At 43.0% G+C, this 18,358-nt stretch overlaps 1 protein-coding gene across 3 annotated transcripts in view; it reads left to right on the plus strand.

Moving 5' to 3' along the window:
* Nucleotides 1-18,358, plus strand: part of NAV2 (neuron navigator 2) — a 404,334-nt gene that overhangs the window by 142,623 nt on the left and 243,353 nt on the right. For all 3 annotated transcript variants that reach the window (XM_032241072.1, XM_032241073.1, XM_032241074.1), the window contains exon 4: nt 11,869-11,941. In XM_032241072.1, the coding sequence (XP_032096963.1) occupies nt 11,869-11,941 (73 nt within the window). The remainder of the gene's footprint in view (nt 1-11,868; nt 11,942-18,358) is intronic.

The following is an 18,358-nucleotide window of genomic DNA, read 5'->3' on the forward strand; positions in this document are numbered from 1 at the left end:
TGCTCCTGAAGATTTAAAATACTACAGAAGAACTTAAATATCTTCCCTAAGAAAATAACTTTTTCCTCTGTGAAGTGTCCTTTTTAAAATGTAAAGGTTGGATTTGGTTTGGATGGACTGATTACTGATTGCCTTGCTGTACTGTTGAAGTCAGAGGGCAGGAAAAATGACCAACCAAGGTGGTCATGTTTCTCCTCAGCTCTGGCAAAGCACTTGCTGTTTGGTTGTTCATGCCCTGTGTTTGCACAGGGACTCATAGCTTACAAAACACTTCGCATTGTGTTCAAATTCTAACTCTGCTGTTTAATAGTTGTGACTTAAGAAGGCTCTTAAATGCTCTGTGCCTCCATTTCCCCATCTGAGAAATGATAATATCTACCTTATCTAATGGTGGATTTAAAGAATCAAAATTAACTGATATAAAAATGTATGGACAGAATGTAGCCCAGTGCTTCATGTTTCATAAGGATGCAAATACTGCCAGGAGTAACTGTCTTGCCTGGAGTAACTACTGGCAGGGTCTCTGTATGGCTTTCAAAAAAGGAGTAATTATCCCTATTTTTTGAAGGAAAACTGAAGCTCAGGGAAATTAAATACCTTGCCCAAAGGTGGCCAGAGAGCCCTGAAAAATCTACAATTCCCTAGACTTTCCATATGGTCATTTGAAATCCTTAATTCCCCTGTCTACCCTTGAAATCTTCTCTTAGTAATAGCTCCAGTAGTGATGAAACTTTGAGATAAGTTGACTTTTCCTATTTCAGTAGCTTTCATGGGTGAGAGGGCTCCCGCATTGATGGAAACATGGTGTCAGTTACACAGAGTTAGGTGTCCAAAATTTCATCTCATATACTTTATGCTGAAGGAATATGAAGGCAAGAAGAAAGGGGCATGCATTCCGGGTTTCCACAAAGGGACTACTCCTATATACCTTTAGTGGGAGGTTTTCTGAAATGAGTCAACTTGGAATTAAAGTATTCCTCAGGCCTTCTGTTTCTACAAGGAGATTGTACAGAAGAAACCCTCACTAGAGCAAAGAGCCTTTCACGGTTAGCCTGTGAATACGATGTATCTTCCAATTTGGTCTTTTCCTCTGCATACATTGCATAACCAGTCTTGTGAAACTCCCTTGAGAGGGATTTTCTGGGATTTGATTTAAGAATTTACTGGTTGCCTCCTTTTATGAATGATTGTCAAGTACTCTCTCTTTATGATATTCAGCAGTTTAATTTTAGCCGTTGGGGTGGGTGGAGGGAGCCTTCCTGATATGTGGATATATCAATAGAACCATATGAAATGACCAATATTTCACCATTTTTTACCTACAAAAATGGCAGTTTTATCTAGTTCAACCAAAGACTTAGCAAGGATGTAAATAGTAACAGAGATTAGCCTTCTATGACAACTTAAAAATTATCACTGTTTCTTCACAGGTGCATTAGGTATCTTATAGCCTTGGAAAGCTCAGGGATATCCTGTAATGGAATCCTTCCTTGTCTAGTTTGTTCTCCTCTTTCAGTGGATTTTGGCCATGCCTCTGATGTTCTGGCTGTTGCAATAAGCAAAATGGAGAAATAGTTATTATATGGTTAATTATTTTTAATCTCATAATTCCTGATTGGTTGGCATGTAGCTCTTGGTCTTTATTGCAATTTTAGAATTTGAAACTATTGGCCAATTCGTTTCTTAGTATAAAATATTTTGTGTATTCCTTGCAAAGTCCCCCAGTGATCTAGGATTCAGTTGCAACTCCTTAGCCATGCCTACAACTAGCTTTTGAAATAAAAAATAGATTGAGGTAATGTATGTGGAAGTTTCCGGTATTATGCCTGGCATATAATAATCACCCACTGATTGGTTGCAGAATTTGAAATTAGAGTAGAAACAATGGTGATTTGGGGTTACATTTCTCATAGACATTAACATGATATGGTGTTCTATAAAGGCAGAGAATAACAGACCTAGGATCTCCATTCCAGCCATCCTCAGAGTAGGTGAGCAAAGTCCTACAGGATTCTGAATTGAGTATTAAAGTATTCAAAGGTATTTGCTTGGCTTTGTTTCCTGCTTATGGATGCCACCAGGACAGGTCTTACATTTAAGTATGCACTATCGATAGAATTTCAGGAAATCCATGGATTGACTGTTCGTGAACAACCAGAAGAACCATAAGCTGCAGATAGTGGCAAACTGGCTGAGCCACAAAGCACAAAGCTGACTTACACAGGCTGGTGTGAAGGAACTGGTACCAAACTGAGGAGTGAGTTTCACTCTTGGCCTTCCTCTACAGATTATTCCATTCCATATTTCTTTATATCTACTTGTTTTTTGGGTATAACAATGTAGTCTAGTGATTCTTTCAAAACTGAAGATTCACTCTACTCTAGAGATGTATCTACTCCTGAATTTCAAGGATCTGCTGTTGTATTTAATTTTGCATTTATATTCTGCTGCCTCTTGAAGATTCTACGGTAGCTTATGGATTTAATCATTTAACATGGCAAAGATACCAAAAAAACAATCCAGACCTTTTAAAAAGCATAGTGAATTAGTGTCAGCATTTGAGTAGATGCCTTGTTAAGTAAAGTTGTCCCTTAACATGTTTGTGACTATATGTTTAGTAGAGTGATTGTTTACTTAGAGTTACCTCTTGCCCAGGAGACAGCTGCTCCTTGAGGGAAGGACCACACTGTCTTGTCTGCCTGCATTTGCTGCCCATTGAATAGGACTGAGAAGTGAGTAGATGCTCAATCTGTATTTTCAAGGAAAGAATGAGATTGTCAGGTCCCAGGTAATTGCACTGAGCGAGCTCTCCAACAAGTGTCTGTAGTCCCACTCTGTCTACCTCTGTAGTCTGTCTTGCGGGACTGGAGTCAGATTTTCTTCTTAAAGTTTGAGTCCAAGTTTATTTCTTCCTCTGTGGGTAAAATCCATGTTTTCTGCAAAAACTATTTGATTTTTAAAAAGTAGAATTGATATATGTATACATTGTATAATGATCTCCACAAAGTAATTAATACTTCCATTACCACACATGCTGTACCTTAGATCTCTAGAACTTGTTCATCTTATAACTGTAAGTTGATGCCCTTTGACTACCAACTCTCCATTTCCCCATCCACTAACCCCTGGTCACCACTGTTCTGTTCTATGAATCTATGGATTCAACTTTTTATAATCTCACATATAAATAAGATCATGCAGGATTTGTCTTTCTGTATGTAGATTATTTTACCTAGCATAATGTCCTTCAGGCCCATCCATGTTGTTACAAATGGCAGGATTTCCCTCCTTTATTTTGGCTGAATAATATTTTATTGTGTACATGTATCACATTTTCTGTATCCATTTATCCTTTGATGCATTGGACACTTAGGTTATTTTCATATCCTGGTCATTATGAATAGTGCTGCAGTGAACATGACGGTGCAGATATCTCTTTGAAATACTGATTTTTATTTCCTTTAGACAAATACCCAGAAGTGGGATGGCTGGATCTTATGGTAGTTCTATTTTTAACTTTTTGAGGAAACTCCATACTGTTTTCCATAATGGACTGTTGACTCTCCTTAACCAAAACTATTTGCCTAAAAGGTCTTAGGGTTTCTCATGTAACTCAATAGAAGAGACTTTGACTACAAAGCTTTTTGGATAGATAGTACTGGTTCTGACAGGGTCAAAATGAATGCTAGTGACAAATTACGTATTTGTAGAAAGGCTGTACTAGTGTTGTATAATTTATCAAGTCTCAGAGTGTCTCACACTTCAAAATGATCTTCCACTTTCAGGAAATGCCACTGGTATGTAAAATTCTGCCATTATGAAACTACATGAAGAATGAGCCTTTTTAGGACTCTGAGTATGTGAAGTTCCAGACCATTGACATATATCCACCCACCCAATCCTCTCAGTAATGCTGGGAGATAGATATCAGCATTTCTGTGTTACAGATGATAAATCTGAGGGTTGAAGCAGTTAATGATTTTCTTGGGGTCTTGTGGGCAGTCTGTCAGAGAGCCAGAAGCAGGTGTGGTGGAGTCCAAATCACATTCTTTTACACAGACATTGTCGCCTAATAATTGCGGACAGCAGGTAATGTGGGAAGCCAATGGCAGTCCCTTCTGTCTTGGTGTGAATTTGTTTATCAGCATCTTTTCAAGAAAAGAGTAGCGGAGAAGTAAGCATGACGTCAGGTGATAGAGAGTGCCCAGATTCCTGGAGAGCTGTGCTTGAGAGGAAAACCTAGGAGAGGAAACGGAAAGCAGATAAGCCTGTTTGATTCTCTGTTTCACCGAGGGCCAACCCAAGACACAGTTTTGGAATGTCCTGTCCTTAGAACTATTGCCCAGGGTCACTCATGCCCAGAATTACAATGCAGTAACAAAAACTACCAGTTGTTGGGCACATAGTCAACATCACAAATATATCCTCTTGTCTAATAACAAACACCACCCTGGAGGGTAGGTGTTATTATGCCCATTTTATAGATCAGGCCACTGGGTAACTTGCTGAACATCGTAATTTAGTAAATGCCAGAAACAAGATTTGAATCCAGACTTGTCTAAAACTAAAGTCTGTGTTACATCCTCTAATATCACTCCTTAGCCCTAATCATTCCCCTTTTGTGTTTGTGTCCAGCTTCTAACTTGAAGTCCTTGATTTGGAGCAGTGATCCCTTATGGAAGTGCTAGGAGGTTTTAAGGAGAGTTACTCTGAAATTGTAGCAGGAGAAAGGATACACAGAACGGGGTACTGATTGAATGTACACAAAGGTATCTTTGGGCCTTTCTGATGATGCTAGTCACCAGTGGAGTGTTTCCTCTTGTAGCATCTGCCATCTCTAAACGAGAACAGAGTTCAACCATAAGGGTTTTTTAATGGGAGCCTCCAGAGTAAGGACAGAGTTCTAGAACTTTAGCTACAACTACCCTCCCAGGTTTCTTTCTTTGTTTCAAGGGAAAAATTGAGAAGTCAGAACATAATAGGAAAAAAATATTCTAGGGACTTGGAAGCAAAGTGGAAAAATATAGTCACTGGAGGAATTTGAGAATCTTACTTTCAGTTTTTTCTCTAGAGATAATTTTTTTTGTATCCATATGGACTTACCCATTTGCTGTAAAGCAGAGAGACTCTTAAAAAGTTTTTTTAAAAGGGAATTTTTGACAACATCTTGGAAAGCTGAAGTTATAAATATTATAAACAGTGTGGTAGATAACATTGCCAAATTAAAGGCAGGAGCTGGGCAAGGCAATAAGCCGGAGGAGAAGCAGTCTGACATGGGAACTCATACGCTCTGTCCAGCCCTGATTCCCACATTCTTAAGCTTTCCTATTTCGAAGGCACTATGAGAGCTTGAAATGGCCTGCTGTAAACTTCGATGCTTGAATGGCCAAAGCTGGGACAGAGTCATGGAGCCCCTCTTATGACTAGATGAAGTTGGGTTTCTTTATACATCAGCCCATGTGGCTTACAGAAGGGCAGGCCCTGAAGCTCCCAAATATTTCCATACTTAGGAGAATTGGAAGCACCACCATGCATTTCCCTTATTTCTGAGGCCCCTTCTAAAATTAAAACTGTAGTATCAGGACCCCGCAAGCTCTGTCCTATGGGTTTATGCATCTACACTATGCCCCATGGGACATGTGATCTTGTGAGGTTGCTAGGCCCCAACACTGATGAGGTGGACACAAAAAAAAATGAAGGCGAGCAAATCATGTGTAAGGTTGTGGCTTCTAGGAGTATAGAGGAAAGAGGCTGATGACACTGCAAGATAGACATTTAAGAAGGTATTTCCCCAAAGTTCATTTTGCTTTTTGGTTTGGCTTCATGGTTTTTGCTTCTATTTTAGCTTTGGAAAGGGACAGAGGAAGGGGTATCAGAAAGACATGGAGACCTCTTAGATATGGAACAGGCATATTTCCAGTACACGTGACCACAGATGCTGACATCTGCCTCCCATCCCTTCCCTTCTCTGTGGCCAGCCCAGAAGCCACTGGGACCCCACCTTGAGGCCACTGTTTGACTCATCCCTAACATGAAACAGCCCATCCTCCAGCTTTCAGATGGGAAGGACTTGGCTGGGCTGCTATTGCCAAGGTAATGGGGCAGGTTGAGGTACTGACAAGAGTTCTCAAGGAATAAAGAGACCCCTGCCTGCTCTCCTTCCCCATGTGAACTCCTTTATGTGGTCAACATGTCTCATGTGGCCCCATTTCCCCTTGCTCAAATGACCTCTCATTACCTTTCTCCCTTTCCCACCGCGTTCCAGCCATTCTGACTTTTTGGGGTTCCCAGAATGTGGTATATTGCATTGTGTATGGAGTCTTTCAGCGTTAGATTCCTTAGGCTTGGTAGGTTCTTATTCTTCCCGCTCTTGGTGCCTGGCTAATTCTTTAGGTCTCAGCACAAATTTCCCTTTATTCTTTCAATCAACAAATATTCTTGAGTAGATCTATTATGTGCTGCACCCTATCCTAGGTCTTGGGGCTACATCAGTGAACAAAGCAGATTAAAAAACCCTATCCATGGACCTACGCACTGTCTCTTCCTTAAGAAATTCTTGCCTGTTACCCTCCCCACACCCTGCTGCACTCATAGGCTAGATTACGTCTTTCTTCCTGTATACACATTCGCAACACTCTCTTCTCTTTCATGGGAACCATAACAGCTTGTCATCAAGTACTTATTTGTGCATTCTTTATCTAATGATGGTTCCCTACATTAGACTGTAGGTTCTACAAGGCTGGGGATTATGTCTGTTTTATTCACCACTATATACTCAGCAGTAGCACATTGCTTGACACCCAGTAGGTGCTGAGTAAATTGGGGTGAAGGAATAGATAAATGAATGGATGACAATTATTTTTGATGGCAAATAGCAATGTCAGGTATGAGAGTCCCACACACTTCTGGGAGGAAGTTGTTTGAGTTGACATATGAATTTTGTGAAGAAGCTACACTGCTTTGAAAGTCACCAGAACTTGCAGGTTCTTACTTAGCCTTGTCTGCAGTCTAAAGCTCCTAATGCCTAAGCTTTAGGCATTTCATGATTTACAAAAATGGTTGTGACCTTGCCTGACTTTAATGCAGCCGCTGTTTGCCTCTCCTTCCAGACTGGAGATTTCCAAGGGGCTTGGTTAGAAACTGTTAAACCATAAGAACTAAAGTTCCATTTATTTGGTATGCCCAGAATGTTGTCTTCCCCTAGGCTGTGGTACACCCATAGAGATGGTCTTCGTTTGCATTAATCATTTTCATGCGCTTTGCACTCAGCTACGCTGGTATTCAGAGAAAAATGCTGCCATGACAACTGCCACAACAGATGGTATTTGATCAGTCTCTAAGCTACCAGGGAGATATATAGCAGTGCTTCCGAGGTTTGCATATTTTACGTTATCAGGGGACTCAAGTCCAGCCTTAATCACGATTGAAATGCAAAGTTTTCCATTTGCTTCTTATCTCCTGATTCTCTTTCCAGTTGTTTGGCATTTGTTTTGATTTTTCTAACGCCCTGGCTGTCCTGGGTGGGGAAATACTTTAGGATATGGGAGACAAAGGCTGCAACACACATAGCCCGTGGAAGTTGCCCTGCAAGTCTGAAGTTCAGAGACTGTTGAGAAACTATTCGACTTTGGGATGGTGGTCTCAGCTGAGATTGGCAGAAAGGCTTAATTGCAGCCTCTCTCATGGATATTCAGGCACTACACAAGGTGGAGCCACATTTGGCCCTAAACAAAGGGCATTCTGGGGAAGTGCATCCTGGTCTTCGTCTGCCCCTTTTCTCTGCCTCCATCCTTCATCCAACACCTCCCTGCTCCTGAAGTCTCCAAGCCATATGGAGGTGGTTCCTCTTCTGCGTTTCCCCCTCTACCCCAGCTAGTGCTGCAAATTCCAGCAACTTAGTCCCTGATCTCTTAGACCCATTTCTGTGGCAACAACTACAATAGCTTCTCACCCAGTCCCCAGCCCCCTTCCACAACATTGGAATGTCAGACTTCCACAGATTTTTTTTTCAGCTAATTTTGGAAAGTAGTTTATGTTGGCCACTACATGCTAATGAACAAGTTTGGTCTTATTTACATACTTTGCTGTTTAAGGGTCTTTTCTCTCACTCTGCCTCCCAACTTTAATCGGATCCTCATCTTATGCTGTGTGTCTGGATCACACATGAGTCTTGTTAAAGATGGGCATGAGGACATCATTGTGCTGTAATGAGCACTGGGGTGCTGCCACTGCAGCTGTTCCCCTCTTGAGATATGGTAGGAGTTTGCAATTTCAACAGTACATGAAGATGGATTGTGTTTACCTGTACAGTATTTAGAAGAAAACCTTAAGGTGAATTTTAATCACAAGAGGGCCTGGATCAAAGAAACAATCTCTCCTTCTGATCTCCTTCCAAATGAAGCCAGGAGGTTGGAAGCCACATCTGACCCCATTCTGCTTCCCAGCCTCACTCTCTTCCTGGGGTGCAGATGAAAGAGCGTGGGTCTCAGTCGCCTTGTCAGGAGTGATTTTTAACCTTAATGGAATATTATTAAAGAGTGGATTTGAGACTTGAGGAATGTTTTTTGAACTCCGTCTGTGAACACAGAAATCATAATAGAAAGGGAAAATTCAAGGCACTTGATGGACTTACGAATGATCTTTTAAATAATGACCAAGTGCCTAGTTTTAACATTTTCCGGAGTGCAGGCCAGCCATCTGGTTTTGGCTCTCTGTATTTCATCTCTTCAGAAGAAAACATTGGTGCCCTTAGGCCTTCTCTGTTCACCTAATAAAGGAAGATCCTAATGCTTCTCTTGTTTATGTGTTCTGATTCTTCTTGAGACACACAGGAATCAGGGTGTGTGTTGAACGGCTCTGTGGACCCTAGAGGAGGATTACCTCTGGCTCCTATGTATGACAGAGAGGAGGACCTCCTAGTTTCTCACCCAGCTCTGCCATTGACATTTGATCTGTGTAATCTTGGTCAAAAATATGCCCTCCTTACCTCACTTTCTCTATCATGTAATACTTGCTAAAACCAACAGCATCCGAAGAATTGATTGTCATGCTGGCACAGAGCAGACATCTACCCAATGATGTTGGCTGAATGAATGCTTGAAAGAATCCTGTAGGTCAGGGCTTCTCAATCTCAGCACTGTGGACATTTTGGCCCGGATAATTCTTTGTTGTGAGAAGCTGCCCTGTGCATTGTAGGATGTTTAGCAACATCTTGGCCTCTAACCGTAAGATGCTAGTGGTACGCTGCCCCCATTGTGACAGCCCAGAATGCTGCCAGACATTGACAAATTGGTCCCTCACCTCCACCCTCTCTCCCTAGCCAGTGGAGAACTACGGATCAAAATTATGAAATTCTGTGGAAAAAAAAAAAAATGAACAGGACTTCAAAAAGTTAACAAAGAAGAAGCATTCGGGTAACTTATTTATAATTATTCATCCTTGTAATAGAATCGGACATTAAAAGCAAGTCCAGCAGATGGTTGAATTGAAATGTATCAAGGCTAGCCTTGCAAACAGGCACTATCATGTACTTTAAGTAATGCTGTATGTGTTGAATGTTCCATAAATATAAGTAATATACTTTATGCTTCTTGGAATGTGAGTTCTATAGAAATAGTGTTGTAGTAGAGCAGTGCTTTTCTTGAATATGTTGGCGGTTGTCTTTATTTTTTTCTTCAGTGCCATATTGCTGGACTATCGCTGAAAAAACTTAACCCACCTCATCATCCCACCTCCATGACACTTCCCAGGATAAATTTCAAGTCTACTATTTTTGATTTCGCAATAAGAGATTCAGGGATAGTGAGCTTTTTCTTTTTCTCACTTTCCATGGGGACATAATTGCCAAAGCCTCACTTCTCAGCCATGTGCAAGATATTATATAAAAGATGGAGGAGAGAGTGATAGGAAAAGGCAAGCAGTAGAAGAGGGATTTTATAATTTTATTATGATTTAAATACTATTGTCTCTTTTGGGGGGCAACAAATCCTTTGGAGTGGATTTGGTATATTACCACTGTGTACGACAGTAGAAATAAGGACTGATAATTAACATTTTTTTCTCAAAAGCAGGGTTTCATGGAATGGTGAAGTAGCATTTAGAGATTTAACTGTTATTACACTTACAAATGGGAGCAGATTGCTCCAAGACATCACACATAGGTCACTCCCAGCCATTCTTTCCTTTGCTTCCCCATTCCGCATTCCCCTAAGCCAGAGCACCTGGTTGTCTGCATTTATGTAAATGCAGGCTCCTGTGTATGACAGGGAGGATCTCCTGGTTTCTTACCCAGCTTTGCTGTTGACATTGACCTGTGTAATCTTGGTCAGAAATCTGACCTCCTTACCTCACTTTCTCTGTCACGTAATACTTGCTAAAACCAACACCATAAAAAGTGGTCATCCATGGAGCTGGACAGAGGAAAGGAAAGATGAAAAGAAAACTCACCTTTCCTCCATGTGTATTGGAAAGGATTTTCTGCAATGCTGGCAGGCATAATGCATAGCATCAACATTTAGTTTGCAGCAAATTGCATTCTGTCCTTTTTTCTAGAGATGAAAACCTGTCTCCCAGATGAGGACCCTTGAAGTGTGAGATAGAGGTTGGAAAGGAGATGAGAACCTGTGCTAAAAATGGAAGGATGGAGTAACTTGAAGCTCAGGGTTGAGTAGAGTCTATAATATGGGCACAGTTTTATTCAGGTGTCCCCATAGCTTAACTTAAAGCACTTGGAAGATGTGACAACCAGGAGTAGATAAGGAAAATGCCTAATATCAATGGGCGAGTGAATGTGAACTTCAGAAAGACTGCCTTGGAGCTAGACTCTAATCAAATTAGAATTCTTAAATGTAGACACTTTATATTTTCTGCAGCTATGAAGGAGCATTGGGAAATTGCTTGGGGATGAAGACAAGGGTCACATTATATTGTGGAAAGTAATCATTTATTAGTTCAAAATAAATTCCATGGGTTAAATACTGATTTGAGTTTGTAGTTTGTAGGAATGTTGATGGAGCCTGGGAAGTAATGAGGGGTGGGGTGGTGGTGGAGGGGAATGAGTGGGGTCCCCATTTTGAAATGCAAAGTGTGTGAAATTCGAAGATCCCTGTGCCAAGTCAAAAGCAATTTCTTTTACTTATGGTACCCATTGACATTAATCAAGCCAGAACATTTTCCTTTAAACCAAAAAATAATTAGCCCTGACAACTGAAGTCAAATTAGCCTCTTGGGAATGACCTAATTGTTCTTTCGGGAAAGCTGGACACTGGCTTGCCCTTGGCTATGGCATCAGCCCTGGCAAACCTGGGAGGTCTTGCAGACTCTGGCAGGTCCCTTCTTGCCACAGAAAGCACAAAGGACTGAGGGGTTCAGGAGGTCACAGCCCTCCCTAGTCATCTGCAATGCCTGCCATCCGGAGAATTTTGTGAGTAAATGCTACCCAGATTCCTGCTAAAACTCCCATTCACTGTTTGTACATTCGACTGCCTGCCTCTTTAGTGACTGGAAATTTCTCACAGCTGCTGGTAGATGGGTGAGTCCACTAACCTTGTCCCCACCTCCATTTTTCTGGCAACTGCTCAAGTTTTCAGGATTGCACTGGTGGTGACAGTGATCAAGATGAGAGCTCTGATTCCACCCTGGTTATTTTTGGCAGCTGTGAGCAATGCAAGGCCTCGACTTTTGGCCTATGTGGTTGGGATATTGGGTAACCTTTTCCTGTGCAAGTACAGACAAAGGAGAGTCCTATCCTGCGTTCATTCATCCATCGGCCGTTTTTACAGCATTCTGTTTGTCCGTTTTCTCTAATAAGAGATGGCTCTGGAGAAGCTGAACATTTATTAAGTGTATATTGTTGTTTCTCCCCCCTAGATTGAAAACATAGATGCCTGCTTGAATTTCCTGGCAGCTAAGGGGATAAACATCCAGGGGCTGTCTGCAGAAGGTGAGTCAGAGCGCTTGTCACGAAGCTGCCTCTTCATGATTAGAAATACCCACGTGTTACTTATGAATGATATTAACACCGTTAAGACAAAGGATGTTGGTGGGCTCCTCTGGTTCTGTTTTCCTTTAGGTTGCTCAATGCTTGCCTAGACTTGGGGATGCCAATGTTATTACTCTCCAAAGACTCACTCCAAGAATGTGGATTCAACCATACTAGCCACCTCTGCAAGAAACTGAGGGATAGTGAAGAGGAAGCTGTCCTATTTGAGAAAGTTTTGCCTAAACAATGCTGATTTGATTCAACTGTCTAGTAATTCAGTTAATTATCAAGTCAGGCCTTATCTGTGGGAGAGAGCATGCTTTGCCACCACATTTCAGCTGTACAGTTCCCAGGGAAAAATGCTTAATCCTTATCTCTCACTTTTTTTAGAGAAAGCAGCACTTTTTCTTGCTTAAAAAAAAAAAAGCATGTGATTTATTAATGCAATGCTATATATTTACATCGTGATTAGTTTTTAATTAACTTAAATTTGGTGGCTAATTAGCACATTAGTGTTCACCAGTATTTTGCTATTAGATTAGTTATGGGTCTGGAGATGGCTGGTCAGAATTCTCAGCCATGTCAGACAACATCTCAGCCTGAAACTTTCACACTGTGTCCTGTTTGTAAATACAAGCAGCTGCCAGCTCAGAGCTGCCATAGGCCCAGGCATCCTCCCAAGCTCATTAGGCTGCACCTGCCTCCAGTTTTCCCAGAACAGGTAAAGCAGTTTGGGCTTCAGATGATAGTGCCTTTCCCTAGCAAGATTGCTTTTTGAAAGGATGCCTGTTAGCATGGACTCTGGTGGTCAGGGTGGGGCAGAGGAGAACAACGAGAAAGGAATCAGCCGAATGGAGCAGGTAAGTTTGCAAGCATGATGGATTCCATCTGGGACCTGTTTCTTGCCTTTGCTCTGCTACCTGGTGAAAGCTTGGCTTTCCTGGCTGCGTTTCTGAGTGGTAGTTTCTTCTGGTATTGGGGGTGGGTGGTATAAATGGGCACTATTAGTGTCTCCTGGGTGTGTTGTGTCTCTGAATGGGCCTGTTGGAATTCCCTAATTGGGAACTCTGATGTGCTGGACGTGTCCCCAGTCAGGCCTGGCCACACTGCTTCCAGAGATGACAGTAGCAGTTGTAATCAGTCCTAATCCCAGAGGATTCCCCAGCTCTGGGGTACGGACCTTCATCCATGGGGATGAGATCAGGGCTGGCTGACATGTGGAATATGCTTTGCTTGGGGGTGGGGGTTTGATGGGAGTAGGAAGATGCTGATTCTCATTCAGAGGAGCACATGATTTCCTCCTGGTAGAGAGTTCTTGTGCTGGCTGGTAGGTGGCAGGGCATGCTCCTCCTAGTTTCTGGGAGTGATTGGACTCCTGGGACTGGCCTGTGTCTCCCAGCAGAACACCAGCAGGGACTTTTACAGAGGTGTACTTGGCAGCAGGGCCTCTTGGGTATGCAGACTCCGCTTGCCTGCTTTATCCTGCCTGGCTGGGAGACCCCTGGCCACTCAGCCATCTACTCATTGTCCTGACTTCTGCTTCATTTGCTCTCTCCATCTGCCCCATCCTCTCTGTACCCCAAGGCCTAGAGAATCTATGCAGTAAGTATTTGTTGAGTGAACAAGTACCAGCTGTGCTTTGAAAGATCTTATCTGTTTTCGCTTCAGTTCTCACAACTAAATTTGGAGTTTATAACAGCCTCAGTTTACAGATGAAGAAACGTTGGCTTAAAGAGATTGAGTGACATCCCTGAAGCATGTAGCTGGAGAAGGGCAGAGCCAGGATTTGCACCCAGTTCTGTGTGATTTCAGAGCTCATGATCATGGCGTCTTCTGGGACAGCAGGTGGATAAAATCTAGGCATGCCATGTAAAGGCAAAAGAAATGAGATTTAGAACTCTTTGTTATCTGGAACATTGTTTCAGAAGATGTTACAGCCCATGGAGGCACATCATGCAGAGAGACACTCAGCTCTCTACCCCTTTTCAACATTGAGATGACCCTTGGAGGCCCTGAGCATGGAAGAGCATACCACAGCCGGGGTGCTGTGGTATCAAGCCATTGTGGTATAACCATGAAGGAGTTTTATGGTATTTCAATAACTGCTTTAACTGTGCTATATTAAACCCCCATCCTTCCTGCTGGGTGAAGACCCACTTAATGATATTTTGGTCAGAATGCATAATTCTTTAGTCATCTTCAAGCTATTACAATTATTTTATGCCCATATTTATGACTCAGTCATGTTCATTTTTAAACGTCAATCTCAGACTCTACTCAAAGCTCTTTACCCACACTCCCTCCAGTGCAAATGGCTTTGGGAGTTTGAAGAGAGATGGGGCATGGTAGCTAGACTTTCTCTCCTTTCCCCTTCCCGTATTCTTGTGCCTGAGCCCCTAGGATTGAGGCAGCACCGAGGAGGCAGAGTGCTGCTTCTGGGGCAGGTACTGTCCTCCTCAGTAGACATCACTGCCACTGTCTTACCTGGTAGCTTCAGCAGGCCCTGCTGACCAGGACTTGGTCCCATGCACCTCCTGGGGCACTGGTGGTCTTCTGTGAGATTTGGCCAGATTTTTCACCTCAGTCTTATGATCCCTCCAATACCTACCATAGGACTAGCAGGAATGTGTGGGCTCCATTTTCCACTTGCAGTGGGTGGAACTGCAAGGCCTCCTGTCACCTGGCAGCAGTCCCCCACCAGACAGTCTCTTTCTGGTTCTTTTCCCTACTCAGGTGGCCAAGGGGCAGATCAGCCAAGTCTCTGCTAAGCGAATGTCCAATTTGGGACCGGAATGCCGGACCCTCTTTCTTGCCAGCAACTCCCACTTTGAGCAATTCTCAGAGCAACCACTCCCTTGACTTCAAGGGGCCCAAGGACTCTGCTGCCTTGCCTCCGTGGTGAAGGAAAGGAAATATACTTTCTCCATGATCATCAAACATTGTCTCCCCAAAATGACATTCTGTCATCTAGATCTTCTTATATTAATTTTTTGGAGGATGGGAGTGATGATGATATTAGTGGTGAGACTGATTGTGAACTGCTGCAGTCCTTTGGGAAAGTGGCCCCAGTGTCTGTCACATCCTCGAACTTATAAAAAGCAGGGGTACTTAGAGCCTTTTAGCCTCAAATTGGGCCTTTTTCACAATTTCAGGGTACAGGCAATATCTCATTTGACATGTTAAATTACTGGAATAGATTTATTGAGAGCTTACCACATGTCAGTCACTGAGCTAAGTGCTGTGCGTATTTATATCTTACTTAGTACTCCCAGCAACCGTTTGGGTTCAGTATTAGTATCATCCCCATCATACAGATGAGCAAACCAAGGTTCAAAGAGATTAATAAGCTGCACATTAAAAAAAGGAGGCCCACAAGGTCAGCAGTGGCTAAGCCACCCGCATCTGCTGATTCAAAGGCCTGGTGTTTGCTACCGTACACCACTGCCTAAGTTTCTATCCACCTGCATAACTACTAGAAAAGCAGTGTGGTGTATTAAACAGTAATGTGGATTTAATGCTTTTTGTTTTCCTTTTGAAGATGACTGAGTGCCCTGAGGCTCCTTCTCTGATGAAAAAACATCAGCGGTTGGAAGGCCCCATAGATACATCTCCACCCTTTCCCAGTGACTAAAGCTGGGTTTGCACTCAGGAGGATGTATGCACCTGTCCTCAAAGCATTTCAGCAGCTCAGGCCTGCCCCGACCTGCCTACTAGAGAACCATAGGGAGCCTTTGTTCCAGGGCACAGACGATGGCGAATGCTTGGGGGCAGAGGCTGCAGGCCCGAGTGAGCCCCATGGAGGTGCTGCTAGTTTGGGGAACTTCCCTGGACTAGGCCTCTCTGCCCCATCAGTGTTCCTGAAGATTGAACCCATCTATTTGCTCTTGGAGACTTGCCAGAGTCCTGTGAGCTTGGGCCTTCCTTTGCCCTGGGATGATGATCAAGACCCCCCACCAACCCTTCCCCAGAACACACCACCTGTCACAGCCATCTGTAAGCCTGCCCCTGTGAGGAAGGATGGCCTTTATCTCTGGCCGTTTTGAGAACACCTGGGGTTTGTGCTATCTGGCCCTGAGCCCATCCTCCTGCAATGGAGAAGAGGAGGTTCGGGAGTAAGGCACATTCTGTCTAGTTCAGCAAGCGTTTTCTGGGCACATTTCATATGCCAGGGACAGTGCTAGGTACTAGGGTACACCAGTGATCAAATCAGTCTTATTAAACTAACCTTGATTCCAGTTAATAAGAGAGAGCTGTGTTAGTGGTAAGCACAGGATCCAGTGGTGACCAAAAGAAAGCAAATCAACTTTTCCTGGGGCTCTCAGTGGAGCTACATAGAGGTGGTGATGTTTCCCTCCAGGGTTTCGTGGGATGAGTAGGCATTTGCCAGACAGGAAAGGAAGCTGAAAGGAAATCTAGACAGAAGATCAGGCATAGATAATATGAATATGATGGGGGCAACCTTACAGACATTGGATCGACAAAAGTAGGAACATCCTTCCAGGTGGAAGCAGTGTATGCTTTGAAGTGAAACCAGTTGCTCATTGATTAGCTCAATCCTGGGTTTGCTGCCCTGATGTCCAGAGAGCTAGGTACTGAGTTTGCTCCTCCTTTCATCCCAAGCTGGAAAGTAGGAGGTGTTTCTGTACCGTAGGGTGAAAGCGGCAGATGGAATGTTTCCATTTCCTCCTACCTGTATCACCTGAGTATGGCATTGCCTGGGACCCTCAGTTTCTGCTTCTTAGCAGAAGGGGTCCCATAGGCTCTGCCCCCATCCTATCATCCCACTTCTCCTATGGGTAGAGTCATTGGCAGGCTTGGCGAGCAGCAAGACCACAGAGGGCTGACGAGTGGTGGGCAAGTTAAGTGGTGAATGCCAGTTATGCAGTTGCCCCAACTGCAGGGACAATGCTGCAGAATCTATAGCCGTTGATCAGCTGGGTGAGCATCACACAACCGTGGCTCAAGGGAATTGAATAGGAGTTCTGCAGCTCTGCAGTCTGCACAGCCCTCCCTTTGGCTTTGAATCCCTTATACCCTACAAAGCAGGTTTCTTTGTATTAGATTACTTCAGCACTTGTGCCATTGTAAACCAAGCCTAAAGTTTCTCTTTAAAAATGTTGAAATAAAATAATTCCTATTTATCTTACCCTTCATGCCTGACATTACCCACAGGATCTATGCAGACTAGGGCCAGCCAATAGGAAGAAAGTGGTTAGAACCCAGAGAAAGTGGAGTCAAGGCAATACTAATTCAAATGGAAATTGGAATATGAGAATATGGCCCATGCAGTTTGCTTTTTGGTTGCCACAAGAGTGGCCACAGGAAGAAAAAGAACAGGGCTCCAGTTCTGGTTTAGCCACAGCTGGCTAGTGTCTCCTTGGGCAACTGTATATCAGTTCTCTTTAGATATACATGTTTTTCCTTCTCTGGAAGTCCAGAGGGTGAGGTTAATCAGCTACAAAATAATAACTCCCTTTCCAACGCCTTGAGGAAAGGCATGAGGGAAACATTCTTGTGGGGCTTTGGGTTTTTTTTTTTAGGCTTCCTGTGGAGCTGGCTTATCAAGCCTCACGAAACACAGACAAATACCATTTGGAAATATGGAAAGAATAGAATTCTAGCTATTTTGGATAATGTCTGTTATAGACCACCCATGGCAGAAACTGTGTGGCTGTCAGCACATTCAGCACGCTGGAGTTTTTGTAATCTGAAAAGAAAATTAAATAGTTATAATGTCCATCAATTGGTGAATAGATAAACAAAATAGGATTTATCTAAATGACAGGACTATAAAAACTGACAAATGCTCTAACATGGATGAACCTTGAAACATTATGTTAAGTAAAAGAAGCCAGATACAGGCTGGGCACAGTGGCTCATGCCTGTAATCCCAGCACTTTGGGTAGCTGAGGTGGGCAGATCACCTGAGGTCAAGAGTTTGAGACCAGCCTGGCCAACGTGGTGAAACGCTATCTCTACTGAAAATGCAAAATTAGCTGGGCACGGTGGTGCATGCCTGCTGAGGCAGGAGAGTCACTTGAACTCGGGAGGCAGAGGTTTCAGTGAGCTGGGATCGTGCCACTGCACTCCAGCCTGGATAACAGAGTGAGACTCAGTCTCAAAAAAACAAAAAAAACAAAAAGCAGATGCATAAAATGATATACAGATGCTCCTTAATGAGCCATGGGGTTATGTCCTGAGGAATCCATCGTTAAGTTGAAAATAAATGCATTTAATACATCTTACCTACTGAACATCATAGCTCAGCCTAGCCTACCTTACATATATGTGCTCAGAGCACTTAGATTAGGCTACAGTTGGGCAAAATCATCTAATGCACAGCCTGTTTTATAATAAGGTGTTGAATATGTTATGTAA

This window comes from Sapajus apella, unplaced genomic scaffold, assembly GCF_009761245.1.
Source record: "Sapajus apella isolate SASKATOON/1434 unplaced genomic scaffold, GSC_monkey_1.0 scaffold47, whole genome shotgun sequence".
NCBI lineage: Eukaryota > Metazoa > Chordata > Mammalia > Primates > Cebidae > Sapajus > Sapajus apella.